Source organism: Salvelinus sp. IW2-2015, linkage group LG19 (genome assembly GCF_002910315.2).
Source record: "Salvelinus sp. IW2-2015 linkage group LG19, ASM291031v2, whole genome shotgun sequence".
Classification (NCBI taxonomy): domain Eukaryota; kingdom Metazoa; phylum Chordata; class Actinopteri; order Salmoniformes; family Salmonidae; genus Salvelinus; species Salvelinus sp. IW2-2015.
The window spans coordinates 36,013,965-36,038,158 of record NC_036859.1 but is presented as its reverse complement, the minus strand read 5'-3'; the positions used below and the strand labels follow the sequence as shown (position 1 = coordinate 36,038,158).

Below are 24,194 nucleotides of genomic sequence, written 5' to 3'. Positions count from 1 at the left end.
AATCTGGCACTGTTGAGGGTAGCAGGTGTCCACCCATTTGCCTTCCCTCAGTATAAATCAATCGTCTCCTGTTTTGGCTGAAGGAACAAGCAAGGCCCCACAGACAGTGGTTGCACAGTTCTCGCCAATGAGTCCCCGCCTCTGCTCATCCTGTTTACTCGTTCACTGGGAGTTGGCCAGGGCCGTGTTCATTAGGGCACACAAGGTTTAAAACGGAAAACAAATAATATGAGAATTACCTACTGGACATGCCCAGTTAATCTGTCCCCGTTTCAGTGCATTTTCTTCCGCTTGGTGCCTAATGAACATGACCCYGAGGTAGTCGCTGTCCCGAATCACTAATCGGTTTATGCTCAATTGTTCGGAAGTTAAGTGTATAGATCAGTTGATCTGCTCAGGTAGACCTTCATGGTCCTTTTTCAGGTAGGAATGTGAGACAAAATATCCAGTGAAGTGTTATCAACCCGACCTTCAGTATGCTGGTCTGTAACGTTATATCGTTWGCATTTTCAATACTGGTGCAATTCACACGTGACAAAATACTTACACAATATGTCCGAGCCTAACCGAATGGCAAACACTTCCAGCTGATTGCGAGGAAACGTTATTCGGTCGACTACACTCGGTTACTGTTTACTTATTTTGCATCACGTTGAAAATACAATCGACAGAACCAACCGGCACCACAAAAAGTCAGGTAAAAAACACTTTCCTGTGGATGTATCTCCACCTCCTACCGTCAAAAGGACCAACAGCATGTACAACCGGTAAAGTGTAAATATAATTTTATTYAACGACTGGAGTAACCATGGTAACAGTCTAGGRCATCCTCTTCACTGTCGGACAGCTGGGGTGGAATCATTAGTCCAAACGGTTGCAAAACGAGAGTTTCTATTGGACAAATTAAGTTATGTCCTTCCCCATTTAATTCCTTTTGTTTATGAAATGTTTTGTAACAGAATCGGCGAAGTCGCCCCTGGTTAGTCAGGATGCATTTGCAGTACCGCCAGGCACCATCTGAGGACAGTGTCACTTGGACTCACTCKCTTTCCTTTGGCGGCGATGGAAGATTCAGCCGGCTTACAAGGGGAGAGATAAGGCTGGTATTTCAGACAACACAATGACTAAATACATACTAGAAATACACTGGCCGATTTAGGTGCCACGTCACTTTCAGTTTAGCCTGGAATCCAGTCTGTTAGGTGCCACATCACTTTCAGTTTAGTCTGGATTCCAGTCTGTTTCTGCTTTAGCCAACCCGGTTATCTTGGAATATTATCTTGCCAAAAAAGGCAATGTGACGTTGTTGAATGCAGGAAGAGTTAGGCAACCAGGCTACTCCCAGTTCAGCAGTACAGGGTCGTGTTCAGTAGGGCACACGRTAGTGAATCATTATGCATGCAACAGAGAAGGAAAACCTGTGCTCTTATTGGACAAGTTCATGTAGTACCTTCACTCTATTTCAAAGCGTTTTCTCCTGTTTCGAGCCTACTGAACACGACCCAGAAGAAAACATGGTTTTCAACACTTAAAATGTATCAAGAAGAGAGACAGTCAATATAACCAAATACATGAAAGGTGATCAATCAATAAAAAGGCATACCTACCCTGATGAGGTTATAAACTGTGAAAATCTCTGTACAATTCATACTGTTCACATTAGCTGTTCTGGATACAATGGACCAATGTAAAGGGTTGATACAGTCTGGGGATCTCCAAAGCAATAAGTATATGAAGCATTTGGCWTCGATTAAATGCCTAATGAAGTTCTATATATAGCCATCTTTATACAGAGCTCTGGGCCTTATGATGAGATATAGAGTTTAGCAGCTACTCCCACCGTAAAAAGGTGAGGTGTCATTAAAATAGTGACCTGCTGGCTTTTCCGCTTAACGCGGAAGAATTCTTCCATGCGGGTTTGTCTGCTCCGTCCTGCTGCCTTGTCGCCCACCCTCTCCGCTCACGGAATTTYGCCATTCGACCGCGTACCCTGTACTCCCTACATATCACATACATATGGAATAATASCGTTTTAGATTACTACCATGGACATAAAACATGCACTGCAAGATCCAGATGATTTAGAGTTGTGCACACCAAGGGGTCACATGTTTTTTTTAATGTCTCAGTTTTAGCTTTTAGAACACAATGAAGAAGATTACATGGACAGGGAGGACCTGATCCTAGATCAGTACTCTGACTCTGAGACGCTTGATACATTATGACCCCTGGTCTAATTCCAAAGGGTGTTATACAGGACCAGAACAGTACTTGACGTGTTTATCATGGCACAGAAACCGGAACCAGGGCCTCCTCATCCGGCTCAGTCCAGGTCAGGGGGCTCGGTCAGGGTGGCGTCCTGGTACTGCCAGAACAGTGGGACAGGGTGGTTATGGAGGAGGAAGGGTTAGAGAGTGTTATTCTAGGTACAGTCCATGGACAGGGACATAGCATAGGAGTTGAGGTCTGAGGTGAAATATTAACTAATAGTTATTTAATTTATGTTCATCATATGTGAAGTGGGAACAAATTACATTGATTATTGGTTTAATAGTATGTTTAATCCGGATTTATAAAAAAGACTTCTGCAAACGCATTGGCACCAAAATCTCCAAGTCAATTGTATTGTAGTAATATGAGCAGTGGTTAGGGAGGAAACATACCTTTCTGTTGATGTTCAGTACTACGTTCTCTATAGTCCGGTGCTGCTGGATCAGAGTCAGCGCACTCTTGGGGCCAAGGCCTGCAATCTTATCGCAGTAGTCACAGCCTAACAAGATACACAAGTCCACAAACTGACAGACATTAGGAGGATAAAGAGAAGGGGTGTTAATGAGTATGGGAGCATTTTCAGAGTACAATAGTTGCGAGATCATACTTGAGAGACAAGTAAATAATGATGTTGTATGTCTTACAATACAAAGGACATAGTGTGCTTATATATACATGAAGCTTATGACCATGTAATGAAGGCCTATGACCATGTAATGAAGGCCCATGACCATGTAATGAAGGCCCATGACCATGTAATGAAGGCCCANTGTAATGAAGGCCTAGGACCATGTAATGAAGGCCTAGGACCATGTAATGAAGGCCTAGGACCATGTAATGAAGGCCTAGGACCATGTAATGAAGGTCTAGGACCATGTAATGAAGGTCTAGGACCATGTAACGAAGGCCTAGGACCATGTAATGAAGGCCTAGGACCATGTAATGAAGGTCTAGGACCATGTAACGAAGGCCTATGACTCATTCATTACAAAAGCTGTGGGTGGTCTTACCTCTTCATGTGTAATCTTCAGAATGTCTAGCAGCTTGGGTAGAGAGTATCCAATTACTTCACTGTGAGGAGAGGAAGAATTCGACAGAGAAAAGTGGCCATCAGTCATTTTCAATAACTCAACCAATAAATCAATTAAATGTAAATTGTATAGCCTTCTTTTACAAATACTTTGCCACAAAGTGCTTGGAAAGCCACTCAGTCCTAAAGCTTTTTTTCTATTGGAGAAGCCCACAGCAGTATAGACATGGTTATTGACTCAAAGGATGAGCTGGCGGATCAGGACATTGCCACCAAAGGGCAGTGCCCATGTCTTCTGATGCCACCACGTCTACTGTGCCCCGTTTCACCAGGTGGGCTCCTCGCCATCCCCGAGGGCCTTGAGAGAGTGAGAGAGAGAGTGAGAGAGAGAGTGATATAGAGGGGGCTGGGAGACATGTCATTGTGCGGTGGTTAGTGTGTGTTCAAGTCAACTGGGTGTGTTCAGGGTTAGCATGCTACATAGAGGATTGGCACACTGACCTGGATGATGGACACACCCATAAGCTTCAGGAGCTCACATGTCTGAGGACACACTACAGAGACACAGAGAGACGGGTCAAAAGTCCAATACAGGAAGACGGAAATCTTGGGTATATTCATTTAAACCAAGAATGAAGCACAGTTGCAAAACATTCTTGGCTGTGATATATTTTATTGTTATCTGTATGTTTTTGTTTTTTTATATTATGTGTTGTGCGAGGTTGGGGATTTGGTGGGGCCGCCAGGGGTATGATGGGGATGGGAGGGGTTGTTAAGTCGGGTATTGTTATTTATCGATTGTATTGCCTTGATGCGATCCAATAAAATCAACTGTTCACAAAAAACTTTTCAACTGCAACCGTTCACTCTAAACGGAAAACATTTTGCAATGAAAACGAGTTTCTATTGGACAAATTCAGATAGGTCGAGCCCCATTCCATTATGTTTGCTTCTGTTGGCTTCAGTTTGGTTCCTAGTAAATAGACCCCTGATATGCGCAGTGATTGAATTCCAAATGTTCTCTTACCTGTTCCTGAAYGACTGGGGGAGCTCTAGCCTGCAGCCTGTGCGCTCTTCTCCAGCTGGAACGAAACAGGGATTTTATGGGATGTGTCGGGAAATTATACCATAAGTACTGTATTGCACTACTTGTGAGGGTGCCATTTTGTGAGGTAGGTAGCTATGGTTTCRGCTGTAATTCTAAGAGTGCCACTCAACCAACACAGCCCTTTTCTCCTCTGGAGGCTTCCCATCGAACACAAACACTGGCTTGATGTCATGCCCCAAGATGGTTAGCGTGTGAAAGAACATGCCTGTCACGYGACTAGGGCGAGAAGATGGGAACATGGGTTGGAAACAGGGCCCCCAACTCAAGAGTTAGTTGACACAGAATAGAAACACATCCCAATAGCCTAAAGTGACTCCCTCTTCATCTGGGCTACGGTCTTCATCTGCACTCGCTTGAATTAACTGGACAGGTGAAAGTAAATAGCTGGTAGACAGCTGCCTTTCACCTATCCTGTGATCTCAGATCAGTGCAGAGGAGAGAAGAGAAAGCCACAGTGTTTTAACGTTATCAACTATGCCAATGGTTTCGGTAAACTGCTCAAGAAGTAAGAGATTACAGCTCACCTAGGGTACTGAAGATGAAGATTGGGTACTGCAGTGAGGAACTGGTTCAGGTGTCCAAMGCAATGACCTTTCCTAAAATTTAAACAAACAAATGACTGTATTAGTCAAATCTGTCAACTCAATGAGCAGCAAACCTGCAGATCATACATCCAACTAGGCCCATGTGTGCCCCATGTCAATAGATATGGGACATCTATTGGCTAACACTTGGCCAGCAAGCTAGTTTACTACTTCTGAGTAATACCTTGTCTGGTAGCTTCAGTGTTGGGGAGAAGACTAGTCAACTCTTGGGCGGGGCGCAAGGATGCTCCATAACATTACACGTGTTAGGATGAGATGAATCACATATGGAAGAGGTCAAAGTTGATACTATTAGTACAGATGAAAGGGGGAAATTCTAGTAGGAGCGAACTGCATGCTAGTTAGCTAAACTCTCGGCTAACCCACAGCTAACCGTTATAAACATGCACACTTACCCGTGTAATCGCAGATCTCTCTGTACGAAATGGCACCAGGTGCGTTGCTGCGCAACAAATCAGTCCGTTTTGTAAAACCCATTGTGCTCGTCTGACTCTTAGTTATAAAGCCAACAACTTGATACACAGTTGTGGGTGAAGGTTTTTTTTTTTACACTAATCTACCAATAGGGGGCAGAGGGAAGAGAACAACAGATCATCCTTTTCAACCACACATCATTTATTACAAGTAAAATATTTCCAAAAAATCCATTGATATTACAAGAAAATAGATAAATAAATGCACAAATACATGTTCAACTAAAGAAAATAAATACATACATAAAAATACACAAAATGTTAATCTAAAGAAAACAAAATAAAAAAAAACTGTTTTTCAACTAAAGATGCCAGCTTCGTGCAGCGAAAACAGCGCCTGATAAATACAGAACATAATCACATTTGTCGCAATGTTTCTTAGCTCATATATTTCACAAGATACATACATATTTATTCCTGAAAAATATGAGTTCAAACAATTTTTACCACACACGGCAATTACGTCATACAGTGCTAAAGACTTCATTGGATGATAATGAATAGACATTTAGACTCATGCGCCGCTTCTTGCCAACATCGAGGTAGGAGAGAAATAAATAGTCAATCCACACCATAAMATGGAGTAATGGTATGAATCCCTTCACACAGGACGTGCAACTAAATGCTTACATTTGGGGAAATCTCAACACTGGTTTCCTTTGCCTGTATCCTTGTAATTTCATCAGCCTCACTGGTTCAAGCAATCTGGATCGATGGGGACATCCAAGCCATATTTTTAACCAACAGATTAGGCAGTCGGGAGCTGTCATAGATCCCACCCCCCCCTCCACAATTTAGTTTTGCTCCAAACAAGTGGGTCCACCCCAAAGTGATGACAGACACCTGTCTCGATCAATGTGAGAAGACTTGAAATATACAAGATGGCGGTGTACACATTGTTGGATTACTTCACGGATCATAAAAAGTATTTATTTTAATAACAGAGCATTTAAAAAATAAAATGTCATGGACCCCCTTGCACCCTTTTATGAGACTCCTGTTTCTACAAATAGAGGATGAGGACAGTATCGCCAAACTAAKGTCGGTCTGAAATGTTCTGTGCTACACCAAACAGTACCTAACCGGTAACTCCCAGTATATTAGATAAARACATTGTTTTGATTAAATCACATTATCTGGTGTTACAATCTGTAGAAGGAATTGAGATATTTCTGGTTAAATGACAGTGTAGGACCTGGTCATTGGGTTCCGTGCGGTTCTAACGTCGGAACCAGATCCAGGTATTGATGAGCCAGAACGCCACGGTGGCGGAGTAGAGAATCACCTCTCGCTTGGAGCGCTCCTTGTTCTCCTCCTCCAGTAGCTGCAGACGTCGGTTCAGCTTCACAATCTGAATAAGCAGGTGAACGTAGTGAATCAGTTTGTTAAGAATGATGATTCATCAGAACAGTTGATTCAGTGAATTAAATTAAATTCAGTTTAGTGGATTGAAAACTCCTTATAGAGACCATTTTATTCTTTCTTCATTGGGAGAGTGTCAATTCCACATCAATTCAGGACATCCCCAAAATGTCATTTCCYGAACTGAAATGGAATTGACTCAATTTCTGTGAGTCAGACAATTTATCAACTTATACATTTACATACCTATCAGTGGTGGCTGGTGGCACTTTAAAAAGGGGAGGACGGGCTCATAATAATGTCTGGAACGAAATGAATGCAATGTGTTTGATACCTTTCCATTCACTATTATGAGCCATCCTCCCCTCACCAGCCTCCTCTGATACCCATTATGTGTTAGCTACAGTCATTCATTTGATCAATATATACATTGAAAGGTAATCAATCATTTAATAAATATATTTGGATAGGAGGGCAACACAGGGTACAATGCTTTGACTACCTGTCGCCGTAATGACGAGGCGTCCACTAARCCTGAATCGTCAGGGGTCATGTCCATGTCGAGGGCCAAGTGACCAGCCCTACAGGAAACAAAAAGCAGAACATATTTATAATACGACAGAACATAAATGGATTTAACATATATGGAAAAAGTTACATTTGAATAGTTACTGGCTGCAACACTGCAAAAGCCAACATCTATATTCCGAAGTAAAATAAGTTTCCCCAAACTGATGGACTGCATTTCCGGCTTGGTTAGTAACATTGTAAATACTTGACTCAGAGCATTTGAATGGTCTTTCAACTTTAAAAAACACAGTTTTAGTGGCGCTAAACACGCCATCACCACTCCGAGCTCAGCTTCATTATTGAGAGGGTAAGTACAGGCTAGGTGCCAATACAGCAGTATTTGAGCTAACAGAGGCGATCATGAGCCAACTCTATGCAGTCTAATGCTATTCCATTAGAACACACACACACACACACACACACACACACACACACACACACACACACACCACACACACACACACACACACACACACACCACACACACACACACACGTCAAGAGTCACCTTGATTCAGCGGAAAAAGGACAAAGTCATCATGAGAAAATATATATAAAAAAAGGGGCTATTGTAAAAACAGACTGACTGTCTGATGTTCTCCTAGAGAATGACTGATGTCACAAGATAAAATAGACCCAAGGAAATCTGTTGACAGTAGCTACGCACTACAGCTTACTTAGAGATAATATATCTTAATCTCATCCTAGCTTAGAGAAAGCATGAGGCACACACTGACTACTCCTGAAGTATGCACTAGCACACTTTCTCACATAGATGTTATTAACAAGGGTGGAAACTCCTTCCRGTCGATGTTTACACCAGTCTTATGCTTTTAAATCCATGACCGGGAGCGTGCAAGTGCACACACTTAGGAAAAAGGGTGATTTTTTATTTTCTTTCAGAATGCAACATGTGTGTGGCTGAGGAGATCAAGGGGGTCACCTGCGGTGGATGTCGACCTCCAGGACCTCCAGGACCTGCTGGTAGGCCCGGCGCGTGGTGCATTGGATATAGGACAGCAATCCTCCAGCACTGTACTGTAGGTTCACCACGTCCTCAGGGGTACACAGTGGAGGACAGGCACGGAGAGGGGGGGCGACGGGGGACAGGGTTACACTGAGAGAGAGAAGGGGAAACATTTTTAAGAGTGAGATGGAGAGAAAGGAGGGATGGAAAATTGAAAGAAGGTAGAGAGATGGACAAACAGAGGAAGAGAGGCAAAGACATGTYAAGGAATTGAGAGAGATGAAGAGAGAAAGACATTTCATAGCCTCTCGTGACTAATCACGGCAACGCAGAACCAAATTTAGGATTAGTCCAAAACCAGCGCACTGGAAGAATTGTTGCACATTATCCATCAAATCCCAGTCTCCGAGGAAAGACGCAACATTTGAATGTTTGGTCCTCATGAGATTCTTCCTGTGAGAGATTACATTTAAATGTTAAAGGGGATACTTTTGGCGATAAAGACCCAGAGTCAGATGAACTCATGGACACCATTTTTATTTACATTTTAGTCATTTAGCAGACGCTCTTATCCAGAGCGACTTACAAGACCAATTAGGGTTAAGTGCCTTGCTCAAGGGCACATCAGCAGATTTTTCACTTAGTCGACGAGGGGATTCGAACCAGCGATCCTTTCCAGCGGTTATTTTTACGAATCATGATCTCGCCGAAGTGGTGCTAAGAGTGGGAACAGGGGTTCTAACCGGAAAATTCTCTAATAAACACTGGTTATCTGCAAAATAGTCGCWTTGAAAACATTGTCATATACCTCCATGTTATTAGCATGCAGCATATACAAATATTGTAAAAACGGGGGGACTTTCCAGAAAGGATGGGGCTAGGAAGGGTCTTTGACAGTGAGTTTGYGTGGACTTGTCTAGTTCAGATTTGAAAGCCTTTTTGCCCCAAGAACCAAATCAAGTAGCTGGCCACGCAAGATCTGGTTCTGGGTGCTGAAATTAGGCATTTCATAACTACGAGAAAGAAAGCAATGACTCTTCCAATGCTTCCCTCACACCTGGGCTGGTGCTTACCTTACGTGGGTTCTGTTGGCCGGGCCGCTCTGGCGGATGCTGGTGGTATCGCTCACAGTGCGCTCCCTCAGMGACCGAGAGTGGACCTGTGTATGAAAAATCAGGGATGTATGATGGGATCGCTATATTTTAATTTTAGCCTTAGATTTGAAAGTGATAGGACTATTTCTGCCTAATTAGAAATGTAGTAACGGATAACTAGGAAGTAACTGGCGGTCCTTAGAGTAAGATACCAAACATACAGTATGGGTTGGTCTACTTTTTATTTAAAAAATTTCTTTGGTCCAATTGGTAGTTAGTCTTGTCTCATCGCTGCAACTCCTGTACAGACTCGGAGCCGTGCGTCCTCCGAAACACAACCCAACCAAGCCGCACTGCTTCTTAACCTGGAAGCCAGCCGCACCAATGTGTCAGAGGAAACACTGTGCACCTGGCGACCATGTCAGTGTGCACTGCGCCCGGCCTGCCACAAGAGTCGCTAATGCGCGATGGGACAAGGACATCCTTGCCGACCAAACCCTCCCCTAACCACGCTGGGGCAATTGTGCGCCGCCCCATGGGTCTCCCGGGTCGCGGCGGGCTGCAACAGAGCCTGGACTCGAACTCAGAATCTCTAGTGGCACAGCAAGCAACTGCGATGCAGTGCCTTAGACCACTGCACCACTTGGGAGGCCTGGGTTGGCCTACTTACCCGCTGATTAGTGTTAGCATGAATAACAATGAAAAACCAGACCCAGGTTAGCATGCTCCAAATAGAAAAGCTTTTTTTTTTGTAGAACATTTCTCATTTCTGAGAACCATTTATGGCTCTGTGTAGTTCTAATGACGTCACACCGTTGACACAAACTCACCCCCTGGTTGGCGTGGGACTGTGTTGTGGGAGCCTGATCAGTCTCCAGGGAGTCCAGGGAATGTTCATTGAGGGTGAGTATTYGTGGCGGCGCCTTCATGTCCAGTAAATCCACAGGAGGAGTGGACTGGATCAGGTCTAGGTCTCTGGGCCGGGAGTAACGGGAGTCCCCATCGTCCCCTGGAGATGGCGGAAGGAGGACAGTGTCATGTTCATTAGTCAACAAACGGACTGAAACAGGGGAGGACTAGCTGGACTTGTCAGCACAATGGCTCAACAGGCATTTGGACTGACCTACTGACAACCAAATGGCTCTCTCCAGGTTTCCCCACAGACAACCAGATGGCTCTCTCCAGGTTTCCCCACAGACAACCAGATGGCTCTCTCCAGGTTTCCCCACAGACAACCAGATGGCTCTGTCCAGGTTTCCCTACAGACAACCAGATGGCTCTGTCCAGGTTTCCCTACAGACAACCAGGTGGCTCTGTCCAGGTTTCCCCACAGACAACCAGATGGCTCTCTCCAGGTTTCCCCACAGACAACCAGATGGCTCTCTCCAGGTTTCCCTACAAAACCACCCTGACAACCAGATGGCTCTGTCCAGAGAGCAGACACCGCTSACCTGCTATCACAATCCTCTCTGGTACATGTGTCATGTAGACCAGGGGCTCCAAAACTTTTTCCCTCCGGCCCCACTTCCAGCATTGGGGAACATCCCGCGTCACGTCTATTCCCATACGCACAAGCATTGTTCATGACACAAACTGCTCACACCACTCATTGGCGTAAAGAATTAGACAGATTTAAACCTACTTTTCTTGCAATTCTACACGTTTCCATGTCTAATGTGCATTAATGTGATAGGAGTGACTCAAACATGACAACAAAATCTATGGGATAAAATAACTAGCAAAAAAAACATTAGCTGAYATGAGCAAGTTGATCTGGACTTTTCTGACAAGTTATAAATAGCTCTCTTAAGGTCTGCAATGACTGACATGACAAGAGGAACTGATGATGCACTACCCAATTTAGAAAATGCACCTTGTGCATTCTACTATTACAACTTTCAAGAKTAAGTTGAAAGCCGGACGGAGTTCCTTTTCTACGGGTGTCTAATCAATTGTGCTATGTGTTTTTTTTTTGCGTTATTTGTAACTTATTTTGTAAATAATGTTTCTGCCACGCTCAAAAAAGAGCTTCTGGATATCAGGACAGAGATCACTCACCTCGGATTAGACAAAGATTTTTTCTTCAACAAGCAGGACGCACAGGATGTATTTCAGACACCCGACAAGGCCGAAATCGCCGTCATTGGCAAGAGAAAGAGACGCAGGTACAGAGGACACAGAGCGGGGTGCCTCGTAAGGATCCGCAGAAGGCAAGTGGGAAAGCTGCCGTTACCGTCAATATTACTTGCCAAAGTGCAATCATTGGACAATAAATTAGACAAGATACGATCACGAATATCCCACCAACGGGACATCAGAAACTGTAACATCTTATGTTTCACCGAATTGTGGCTGAATGATCACATGGATATTCAGCTAGCGGGATATACGCTGCACCGGCAAGATAGAACAGCACACTCCGGTTAGATGAGAGGAGGCRGTCTGTGCATATTTGTAAACAACAGCTGGTTCACAATCTTAGGAAGTCTCTAGATTTTGCTCGCCTGAAGTAGAGTATCTTATAATAAAATGTAGACCAAACTCTTGGCAAATAGTGTTCATCCATACTTTTTGTGGCTGTTTATTTACCACTACAGACAGATGCTGGCACTAAGACTGCACTCAGTCAGCTGTATAAGGAAATAAGCAAACAGGAAACCGCTCACCCAGACGCGGCGCTCCTAGTGGCCGGGGATTTTAATGCAGGGAAACTTAAATCAGTTCTACAGTTTTGCTATCACAGATTGGGATATGTTCCGGGATTCTTCTGATGGCATTCTTCCGATGGCACATCAGTCACTGGCTTTATCATTAAGTGCATCGAAGACGTCGTCCCCACAGTGACTGTACGTACATACCCCAACCAGAAGCCATGGATTACAGGCAACATTCACACTGAGCTAAAGGGTAGAGCTGCCGCTTTCAAGGTACGGGACTCTAACCCGGAAGCTTATAAGAAAKCCTGCTATGCCCTCCGACAAACCATCAAACAGGCAAAGCGCTGATACAGGGCTAAGATTGAATCGTACTACACCGGCTCCGACGCTCATCTTATGTGGCAGGGCTTGCAAACTATTACAGACTACAAAGGGAAGCACAGCCGCGAGCTGCCCAGTGACACGAGCCTACCAGATGAGCTAAATCACTTCTATGCTCACTTCGAGGCAAGCAACAGTGAGGCATGCATGAGAGCATCAGCTGTTCCGGATGACTGTGTGATCACGCTCTCCGTAGCCGACCTTTGAGTAAGACCTTTAAAACAGGTCAACATCCACAAGGCCGCAGGGCCAGACGGATTACCAGGACATGTGCTCCAGGCATGTGCTGACCAACTGGCAGGTGTCTTCACTGACATTTTCAACATGTCGCTGATTTGAATCTGTAATACCAACATGTTTCAAACAGACCACCATRGTCCCTGGGCCCAAGAACAGTAAGGCAACCTGCCTAAATGACTACAGACCCGTAGCACTCACATCCGTAGCTATGAAGTGCTTTGAAAGGCTGGTAATGGCTCACATTAACAACATTATCCCAGAGACCCACACCAATTTGCATACTGCCCAAACAGATCCACAGATGATGCAATCTCTATTGCACTCCACACTGCCCTTTCCTACCTGGACAAAAGGAACACCTATGTGAGAATGCTATTCAACAACTACAGCTCAGCGTTCAACACCATAGTACCCTCAAAGCCCATCACTAAGCTAAGGATCCTGGGACTAAACACCTCCCTCTGCAACTGGATCCTGGACTTCCTGACGGGCCTCAGGGGTTGTGYTCAGTCCCCTCCTGTACTCCCTGTTCACTCATGACTGCACGGACAGGCACGACTCCAACACCATCATTAAGTTTGCCAGTGACACAACAGTAGTAGGCCTGATCACCAACAACGACGAGACAGCATATAGGGAGGAGGTCAGAGACCTGACCGTGTGGTGCAAGAACAACAATCTCTGCCTCAACGTGGTCAAGACAAAGGAGATGATTGTGGACTACAGGAAAAAGAGGATCGAGCACGCCCCCATTCTCATCRAYGGGGCTGCRGTGGAGCAGGTTGAGMGCWTCAAGTTCCTTGGTGTCCACATCACCAACAAACTAACATGGTCGAAACACACCAAGACAGTCGTGAAGAGGGCACAACAAAACCTATTCCCCCTCAGGAGACTAAAAAGAGTTGGCATGGGTCCTCAGATCCTCAAAAGGTTCTACAGCTGCACCATCGGAGCATCCTGACGGGTTGCATCACTGCCTGGTACGGCAACTGCTCTGCCTCCGACCGCAAGGCACTACTGAGGGTAGTGCGTACGGCACAGTACATCACTAAGCTAAGCTGCCTGCCATTCAGGACCTCTACACCAGGTGATGTCAGAGGAAGGCCCTAAAAATTCTAAGACCCCAGCCACCCAAGTCATAGAATGTTCTCTCTACTACCGCATGGTACCAGAGCGCCAAGTCTAGGACCAAAAGGCTTCTCAACAGTTTTTACCCCCAAGCCATAAGACTCCTGAACAAGTAATCAAATGGCTATCCGGACTATTTGCATTCTCCCCCCCAACTCCTCTTTTACGCTGCTGCTACTCTCCGTTTATCATATATGCATAGTCACTTTAACCATACCTACATGTACATACTATATCAATTAGCCCTACTAACCGGTGCCTGTTTTTAGCCTCAATACTGTATTTCACCTTTATTTAACCATATAGCCTCGCAACTGTTATTTTCACTGTTGTTTTTATTTCTTTACTTTTCACATAATACCAATTTTTTAAACAATTTTTTATTTTAATCGCACTGTTGGTTAGGGCCTGTAAGTAAGCATTTCACTGTAAGGTCCACAGCTGTTGTATTCAGTGGGGCGGCAGGTAGCCTAGTGGTTAGAGCATTGGACTAGTAGCCGGAAGGTTGCAAGATCGAATTTCCGAGCTGACAAGGTAAAAATCTGTCGTTCTGCCCCTGAACAAGGCAGTTAACCCACTGTTCCTAGGCCGTCATTGAAAATAAGAATTTGTTCTTTACTGACTTGCCAACTGTAGATAAATAAAGGTAAAATAATAACATTTGGCGCACGTGACAAATACACTTTGATTTGATTCCCAAACCATCACAACTGGGTTGAGGTCGGGTGATTGCGGAGGCCAGGTCATCTGATGCAGCACTCCATCACTCTCCTTCTTGGTAAAATAGCACTTACACAGCCTGGAGGTGTGTTGGGTCATTGTCCTGTTGAAAAACAAATGATAATCCCGCTAAGCGCAAACCAGATGGGATGGCGTATCACTGCAGAATGCTGTGATAGCCATGTTGGTTAAGTGTGCCTTTAATTCTAAATAAATCAGACGGTGTCACCAGCAAAGCATCCCCACACCACCACACCTCCTCCTCCATGCTTCACAGTGGGAAATACACATGCGGAGATCGTCTCACAAAGACATGGCGGTTGGAACCAAAAATCTCCAATTTGGACTCCAGACTAAAGGACACATTTCCACCGGTCTAATATCCATTGCTCGTGTTTCTTGGCCCAAGCAAGTCTCTTCTTATTATTGGTGTCCTTTAGTAGTGGTTCTTTGGGGCAATTCCATCATGGAGGCCTGATTCACACAGTCTCCTCTGAACAGTTGATGTAGAAGTAACAGGCATCTCAACTCTGAAGCATTTATTTGGGCTGCAATTTCTGAGGCTGGTAACTCTAAGGAACTTATCCTCTGCAGCAGAGGTAACTCTGGGTATTCCATTCCTGTGGCGGTCCTCATKARAGACAGTTTTAAATCAAATCAAATTTTATTGGTCACATACACATGGTTAGCAGATGTTAATGCGAGTGTAGCGAAATGCTTGTGCTTCTAGTTCCGACCATGCAGTAATATCCAACAAGTAATCTAACAATTTCACAACAACTACCTTTTGCACACAAGTGTAAAGGAATGAATATGAATATGTACATATAAATACATGTATGAGCGATGGCCGTGCAACATAGGCAAGATGCAGTAGATGGTAGAGTACAGTATATCCATATGAGATGAGTAATGTAGGGTATGTAAACATTATATAAAGTGTCATTGTTTAAAGTGACAGGTGATACAGTTATTACATGCAATTTTTAATGATTAAATTGGCTAGATGCACAATCGAGAGATGCACAATCGAGAGCATCCTGTCGGGCTGTATCACCCCGTGGTACGGCAACTGCTCCGCCCACAACTTTCAAGAAGGCACACCTGTTAATTRAAATGCATTCCATGTGACTACCTCATGAATCTGGTTGAGAGAATGCCAAGAGTGTGCAAAGCTGTCATCAAGGCAAAGGGTGGCTATTTGAAGAATCTCAAATATAAAATATATTTTGATTTGTTTAACACTTTTTGGTTACTACATGATTCCATATGTGTTATTTCATAGTTTTGAAGTCTTCACTATTATTCTACAATGTAGAAAATAGTAAAAATAAAGAAGACCCCTTGAAATCAGTAGGTGTTCTTAAACCTTTGACCGGTAGTGTATATAAATCAAAATATTACTTTTTTCCCTACCCACAATTTGGGAACGACTGATGTAGACCACACACTGCTCACCTGCTATCACAATCCTCTCTGGTACATGCATCATGTGGGGGGCCAGGGGCTGAGACAGCAGCCCATGTTGGTTTTCGGGGGCCACTTTGAGTGTTTCGGGGATGCGCATGCGCTGGCTGATGCCCTCGGTGTACTCCAGCTCATAGTGGATCCGATTCATCTCTGCCTCTTCCGAAGAGGGGAAGGTTGCCCCACTCATCCAGCCTTGTAATAACAACAWCAAAAGCCTCAATTATCAAACATTTATAAAAATTGCTCATATGTTAACATTTAGGTCAATGGATTTTAAGGGCKTGCCCTAAAAAAGGAATGCAATTTGCCATTTATATGCAATTTAACCAACTGTGTTGATAACAGGGCATTTGATATAGCATAATGATTTCATGGATTTATTGCATTCTACACATTATTGACATTCTTGTGCATTCCTGATATGTTTAATACCAAATCATAATCAAATAATGATGACTGCATTTCCTAGTTAAATGATCATGTAGGCTACCATTTATGTGGGCTAACTAACATAGTGATGTTTCTTGTACTTCTGGTTATTAATAGCCCGATACCTCTGCTTAATCCAAAACAAGCTGATCATGGTTTTATTTATACTGAACAAAAATATAAATGTAAAGGGTTGGTCCCATGTTTCATGAGCTAAAACAAAAARTCCCAGACATTTTTCCATATGCACAAAATGCGTATTTATCTCTGATTTTGTGCACACGTGTTTACATCCCTGTTAGTGAACATTTCTCCTTTGCCAAGATAATCCATCCAYCTGACAGGTGTGGCATATCAAGAAGATGATTAAACAGCAAGATCATTACACAGGTACAACTTGTGCTGGGGACAATAAAAGGCCACTCTAAAATGTGCAGTTTTGTCACACAACACAATTCCACAATTCTCTGTTTTTCAGTGCGCTAACAATTGGCATGCTGACTGCAGGAATGTCCACCAGAGCTGCTGCCAGAGAAATTGTTAATTTCTCTACCATAAGCCGCCTACAATGTTGTTTTAGAGAATTTGGCAGTACGTCCACCGGCTTCACAACCGCAGACCACGTGTAACCACGCCAGCCAAGGACCTCCACATCTGGCATCCTCACCTGCGGGATGGTCTGAGACCAGCCACCCAGACAGCTGATTAAACTTTCTGAATAATTTCTGCACAAACTGTCTCAGGGAAGCTCATATTTTTTATAAATGTTTTATTTAACCTTTATTTATCTGTGTGCTTGCCGTCCTCAGCAAGGTCTTGACCTGACTGCAGTTTGGCGTCATAACCGACTTCAGTGGGCAAATGCTCACCTTCGATGGCCACTAGCACACTGGCGAAGTCTGCTCTTCACGGATTAATCCCAGTTTCAACTGTACCAGGCAGCTGGCGAAGTCTGCTCTTCACGGACTCATCCCAGTTTCAACTGTACCAGGCAGCTGGCGAAGTCTGCTCTTCACGGATTAATCCCAGTTTCAACTGTACCAGGCAGCTGGCGAAGTCTGCTCTTCACGGATTAATCCCAGTTTCAACTGTACCAGGCAGCTGACAGACAGCGTATGGTGTCGCGTATGGTGTCGTGTGGGTGAGCGGTTTACTGACGTCAACGTTGTGAACAGAGAGCCTGGTGGTGGTGGTGGGGTTATGGTATGGGAAGGCATAAGCTACGGACAACGAGAACAATTGCATTTTATTGATGGCAATTTGAATGCACAGACATAACGTGACGAAATCCTGAGGCCCAATGTTATGTCATTTATCCGCCGCCATCACCATGTTTCAGCATGATAATGCACGGCCTCATGTTGCAAGGATCTGTACACAATTTATGGAAGCTGAAAATGTCCCAGTTCTTCCATGGCCTGCATACTCACCAGGCATGTCACCCATTGAGCATGTTTGCGATGCTCTGGATCGACGTGTACGACACAGTGTTCCAGTTCCCGCCAATATCCAGCAGCTTCGCACAGCCATTGAAGAGGAGTGGGACAACATTCCACAGGCCACAATCAACAGCCTGATCAACTCTATGTGTTGCATGAGGCAAATGGTGGTCACACCAGAAAATGACTGGTTTTCTGATCCACACCCCAACTTTAAAAAAAAGGTATCTGTGACCAACAGATGCATATCTGTATTCCCAGTCATGTGAAATCCATAGATTAGGACCTAATGTATTTATTTCCATTGACTTATATGAACTGTAACTCAGTAAAATCGTTGAAATTGTTGCATGTTGCGTTTATTTTGGTTTAGTGTAGCTACGGAATTGTAAAGCAATATGTCATGGCTCCATATCTGGCGTTATGGCTTAGTTAATGGAAAGCTCCGCCACATTTTTCAACTAACCTGGTCTTGGCGATACTTTCTTTGTTCTCGATTTGGAAGAAAAGTGTATCTCATAAATGTCCTTGTCCAGTTGCAAGTGGTTCTACAAAAAAACAGAAAATTCAGAAAGATATTAAATCCATGTTTTGTACCGCATGAGGGGGTTCCTTGTCATTTTAGCTGCCTGCACATCTAGCATTCCCCAGCATCTTTGCAGGAACTAGTTGCTTCTGTGACACCCCCGCAGCCACATGTAGAAGTAGATGACAGCCATCACACAGTGCGACCAAAACAAAGATATGCACACATGCCAGATGCCATTTCTCACTCACTACACTGTAGCTAGGTTTTATTGCATTCTATAAATTGACATTCTYGTTACCAACTCCTAATCAAGTCATAATGACTTCATGCAAAATGAACACGTAGGCTACCATTTTAATTATGTATTTTTTTWAACCTTTTTTAACTAGGCAAGTCAATTAAGAACAAATTGGTATTTATAATGACGGCCTACCCCRGCCTTTCCCTAACCSGGACGACGCTGGGCCAATTTTGCRCAGCCCTATGGGACTCCTGATCACAGCTGGTTGTGATACAGCCCGGGATCGAACCAGTGTCTGCAGTGACGCCTCTAGCACTGAAATGCAGTGSCTTAGACCACTGCACCACTCGGGTTAACTGTTGTTTGTTTTCCTACTTATGGTTAATAATAGCCAGATACCTCATGCTTAATCCTAAACAAACATGGACTGAAATTAGCTCAAACGAATTGTCTTAACGTGCTATTCAGAATCCTTGGGACGTCTCCCCCAAACGAAGTTGATATTGCAAATGGTTATGGTTAGGTAAGGGTTAATGTTAGGGTTTRGGATATGGACGTCCCAAGGATCCCAAGTAGCAATGGCACTGGCTCAACTGCGTGGGTCAKACAGTGGATTACTTGACCATTACAGGCAGTAAACAATAACGCTGGAAACACCGTGTGGCTGTGATATTTGAGACTCGTATCAAACAATGACAACTAGTGTGAAGATATTACAAATACTAACTAGTTAACATTTTCAGTTTTTCCCCCCATCAGGCTAGCTAGCTATTTGAAAGTCTAACCAGGTAACGTTAGCTATATTGTTTCGACGCTTTGCAACCGAAAGCCAACAGGGCATTCAGTCGTCGGCTGACTGGAGAATGTAGATTGATTGTAGAATTGTAGTAAGACAAGCCAGACGAAATGTTGTTTTTTTGCTCACGGTAAACGCTAACAAAGGCGTGCATGCCAAATAATTATTGTTGCAAGTAACTATAGCTAGCTAACGTTAACTGGCTTGACATGGAAGCTTGAAGTTAGCTACATACATTCTCACGACGRTGAAGGCTAAATATTCAGACACTTACCTGTTGTATTGCTTCGTCCAACTGCAGATTTCATAAGCTAAATGATKACATTTAATTCGTGTGTTTATGTTCTCCGTGTGCTGCTCATCATCATCAACCAACCGCATGAACCTGTAGTAGTCGACAAGACCGGGTAGGGGAGTACCAGCTAGTTACGAAATGTTAGCACATMGCTGTAGCGTCATTCATTCACTGTAGTAGTAATGGCAAACCAATCATTGTGTCAACGGTGTCGTATCTTACTATCTTCAAAAGGGCATTTCGAACTTAGCACATTGCTAACGCTAGACATTACTTGACATGTTTCACTAACTGGTGTGAGTTTGCATGAGTTAACTTAGTAGCCTAGTTACTAACAACACATCTTTCAACTCGAGGACAAAATCACATATACACTGAGTGTATAAAACATTAAGGACACCTGCTCTTTCCATGACAGACTGGCCAGGTGAAAGCTAGCTATGATCACTTATTGATGTCACTTGCTAAATCCAYGTCAGTCAGTGTTGATGAAGTGTAGGATACAGTTTAAATAATTATTTTTAAGCCTTGAGACAATTGAGATATGGATTGTGTATGTGTGCTATTCAGAGGGTGAATGGGAAAGACTCAGTTTTTGAACAGGGTATTTATTCTTCATGGGATCCTGCAAAATTAAGGCAGTTTTACAATTTTAAAAACATTACAATACATTCACAGATTTCACAACACACTGTGCCCTCAGAGCCCTACTCCACCACTGCCGCATATCTACAATACAAAATCCATAGGTATGTGTGTGTGTAGTGCATATGTTATCGTGTGTATGCATGTGCCTGGGCTCCCGAGTGGTGCAGCGGTCTAAGGCACTGCATCTCAGTGCTAGAGCCGTCACTACAGTCCCTGGTTCAATTCCAGGCTGTATCACATCCGGCTGTGAAGAACTGCAAAACTGCTGGGTTTTTCATGCTCAACTGTTTCCTGTGTGTATCAAGAACCCAAAGGACACCCAGCCAACTTGGCATAACTGTGGGAAGCATTGGGGCGGCAGGTAGCCTAGTGGTTAGACTGTTGTGCCAGTAACCGAAAGGTTGCTCGATCAAATCCGTAAACTGACAAGGTAAAAATCTGTCGTTCTGCCCCTGAACAAGGCAGTTAACCCACCTAAGCTGTCATTTTAAATAAGAATGTTTTTCTTAACAGACTTGCCTAGTTAAATAAAGGTTAAATAAAATTACCTAATAATAAATAAAATTACCCAATATGATCTCCACCTCTGTCTCTCTTCCATCTTTTCTTCTTTCTCAGCATTTCAAAAGAAAAATCMTTTTAACGACAGGAGGTAACAAATCTGAAGAATGAGTATGGAACTGTGTGGACATTTGAACATAATACCTTGTAGTCACCCCCCCCAAAAAAATATTCTAAATATTATTGACGCAATACGCTATGAAAGTGACACGTTATTTTCCAGGATGTAGCTTTGTAGTTTTTGAACTTTTTATTAGGCAATGGTCTAAAGCGCAAAAACGTAATAAATGCCAATCTGGCAGAAGTAAATTAATCAACAATCTAGTTTGACTWACCATATTTCTTCGTCTCTCCATTTCCCCCTCACCTTCCTCTTCTTTTTACATTTCTATCATGTTGTTGTCCAATAACCAATCACCTTCGAGCTGAAATTCTAATTYTGTTTGTAAATGTTTACAATTACTTAGAATATCAACAAAAACAACAACACAACAGAAACATCTACCTTACTTAGTCTCTAGTGCACTCTGTGTGGTGTTGCAGCCTGATTTCAACCACTGTTTMTCACATTCCTCCATTATTCTGTGCTGCTCTTCAATCACCAACTCCCTCCATTGGGGACTCAAATTCCATCTCTTTTTTTCTGTTGTTCCCATGCTCTCATCCTCAGTTACTTGTTCCACTGTTGTTCTTTCCATCTTTCTCTCCATCCTCCTCCCTTTCTCTTTTGTATCACGTTGGTGAATCTATTGATCTCTCTCCATAGCCTCCTGGATAGTTGGCTTTTCCTCCCCGATCGATCTCATTTGATCTTTCATTCTTTCTATGTCTCCTTTCCCTTCCACCACCAACTCCAACCTATGTGTCCTTTCTCTTCCCACCTCCACCACCAAGACTTGTCCTTTCCCTTCCCACCACCACCTCCAACTGTGTGTCCTTTCCCTTCCACCTCCACCACCAACCTGTGCTCCTTTCCCTTCCCACCTCCAACCTGTGTCTTTCTCTTCCCACCCTCACCACCAACTGTGTCCTTCTCTTCTACACCACCACCTCCAAACCTGTGTCCTTCCCACCTCCCACCACCTGTGTCCCTTCCCACCACACCTCCAACCTGTGTCCTTTCTCTTTCCCACTCCAACCACCAACCTGTGTCCTTTCTCTTCTCCCACCACACCTCAACCTGTGTCCCTTCCCACCTCCACCACCAACCTGTGTCCCTTCCCACACCCACCAACTGTGTCTTTCCCTTCCCACCACTACCTCCAACCTGTGTCCCTTCCCACCTCCACCACCAACCTGTGTGTCCTTTCTCTTCCCACACCACCTCCAACCTGTGTCCCTTCCCACACACCTCCAACCTGTGTCTCCTTTCTCTTCCCACCTCCCAACCTGTGGCCTTTCTCTTCCCACCTCCACCACCAACCTGTGTCCCTTCCCACCGACACCTCCAACCTGGTGTCCTCTTCCCACATGCCACCTCAACCTGTGCCCTTCCCACCTCCACCACCAACCTGGTCCCTTTCCACCCCACCACCTCCAACTGTGTCCCTGTCCCACTCCACACCACCTGCTGTCCTTTCCTTCCCACCTCCAACTGTGTCCCTCTTCTTCCCACCCTCACCACCAACCTGTTGTCCCTTTCTCGTTCCCACCTCCCACCACAAACTGTTGTAGTCCTTTCCCTTCCCACCACCAACCTCCAACCTGTGTCCACTTCTCTTCCACCACACATCCAACCTGTGTCCCCTTCTCTTCCCACTCCACCACATAACCTGTTGTGCCTTCTCCTTCCCACCTCCACCACCAACCTGTGTGTCCTTTCCTTCCCACCTCCACTCCAACCTGTGTCCTTCTCTTCCCACCTCACACCAAAACCTGTGTGTTCCTTGTCCCTTCCCAACCTCCACCCCACCTGTGTGTCCTTTCCCTTCCCACACCACCTCCAACCTGTGTCCTTTCCCTCTTCCCACGCTCCACCACCAACCTGTGTGTCTTTCCCTTCCCACACCACCTCCAACCTGTGTCCTTTCCCTTCCCACTCCACACCAACTGTTCCTTTCCTTCCCACCACCACCTCCACTTTCCCTTCCCACACCACCCAACCTGTGTCTCCTTTTCCTTTCCCACACCTCCAACCTGTGTCCCTTCCCACCTCCAACCACCAACCTGTGTCCCTTCCCACCACCACCTCCAACCTGTGTCTCTTCCCACACCACAACTCTCTTCACCACCTTCCAACCTGCTGTCCCTTCCCACCTCACCCAAAACCTGTGTCCACTCCCACCAACCACCATCCAAAAAACCCTTGCTTTGTATGCTTTTCCCTTCCCCAAACCCCACCACCTCCAACCTGTGTCCCTTCACCACCTCCACCACCACCTGTGTTCATTTCCTCTTCCCCACCACGCCACCTCCAACCGTGGTCCTTCCTTCCCACCCACCACAACGACTGTGTGTTCTTTCCTTCCCACCACAACTTCAACCTGCTGTCTTTCCCTCCACCTCCACCACCAACCTGTGGTCCTTTCCCTTCCACCACACTCCAACCTGTGTCCCTTCTCTTCCCACCTCCAACCTGTGTCCTTTCCTTCCAACCTCCCACTCTGTTTCACCTGTTCCTTTCTATTCCCACCTCCCATCTCCAACTGTGTGCTTGGTGGAGCAGACGTCATACCTCCTCAGCACTCCAAACGAACCCACTTGCCTTCTCCCCTCTGTCTCTTCACCTGATCACCTGTTATACAAGCACTCTTGTTCAACCGCTTTTTCTCCCCAACTCCCTATTAACTTGTGCCTTTGTCGCTCAACTTTCTTCTTCCCGTTTCTCCTTGCTGTCTCAACACTGTCACTCTCAAATTCCTCTGATTTTAGAATATCTGTGAGAAAACAACCACATCCAACACTTTCAGGAATAACATAACCAGTGTCTTTTAATTTTCAAAACACTGATTCTATTAAACTAGTATAACACTGGAAACCAGGTCAAATTAGCAATGGATAACATGGCTACCATGGGGACAGAGGACATGGCTTCTTTTGTAGAACCTTTGGCTTATGACCTCATGGTTTGTTACCATGACGTCATGGTTTGTTACCATGACCTAATTTCACATGAATCACTGTGCGAAATTCAAAAAGGATTCAATTTGTTTTGTTGTATTGATTTTATAGCCAGATATAA

The 24,194-nt window shown here is 44.4% G+C and overlaps 2 protein-coding genes across 6 annotated transcripts; both read right to left on the bottom strand.

Moving 5' to 3' along the window:
• Positions 1-768: 768 nt before the first annotated feature.
• On the bottom strand, positions 769-5,598 carry LOC111979189 (probable flap endonuclease 1 homolog). 2 transcript variants are annotated; one of them, XR_011481614.1, is made up of 7 exons: positions 5,178-5,598; positions 4,329-5,005; positions 3,803-3,855; positions 3,282-3,659; positions 2,664-2,795; positions 2,272-2,365; positions 769-1,999 (listed from the first exon to the last, which is right to left on the bottom strand). XR_011481614.1 is itself a non-coding variant. In XM_070449014.1 (6 exons), exons 4-6 carry the CDS (start codon positions 3,387-3,389, stop codon positions 2,324-2,326), a joined length of 282 nt encoding a protein of 93 aa, XP_070305115.1. In that variant the 5' UTR covers positions 3,390-3,659; positions 3,803-3,855; positions 4,329-5,005; positions 5,178-5,596; the 3' UTR covers positions 769-2,323. The 2 variants fall into 2 exon arrangements, 1 of the variants encoding a protein (XP_070305115.1); XM_070449014.1 differs by having other exon boundaries at positions 769-2,365; positions 5,178-5,596.
• A 10-nt stretch (positions 5,599-5,608) lies between these two features.
• Positions 5,609-20,220, bottom strand: LOC111979188 (mitochondrial fission factor homolog A). 4 transcript variants are annotated; one of them, XM_024009555.2, is made up of 8 exons: positions 19,784-20,219; positions 18,410-18,491; positions 16,064-16,267; positions 10,310-10,488; positions 9,459-9,544; positions 8,362-8,535; positions 7,352-7,430; positions 5,609-6,838 (listed from the first exon to the last, which is right to left on the bottom strand). In XM_024009555.2, exons 3-8 carry the CDS (start codon positions 16,260-16,262, stop codon positions 6,707-6,709), a joined length of 849 nt encoding a protein of 282 aa, XP_023865323.1. In that variant the 5' UTR covers positions 16,263-16,267; positions 18,410-18,491; positions 19,784-20,219; the 3' UTR covers positions 5,609-6,706. The 4 variants fall into 4 exon arrangements, with proteins under 4 accessions (XP_023865323.1, XP_023865322.1, XP_023865324.1 ...); XM_024009554.2 differs by lacking the exon at positions 18,410-18,491 and having other exon boundaries at positions 19,784-20,220; XM_024009556.2 differs by lacking the exons at positions 18,410-18,491; positions 19,784-20,219 and adding an exon at positions 17,374-17,451.
• Positions 20,221-24,194: the final 3,974 nt, after the last annotated feature.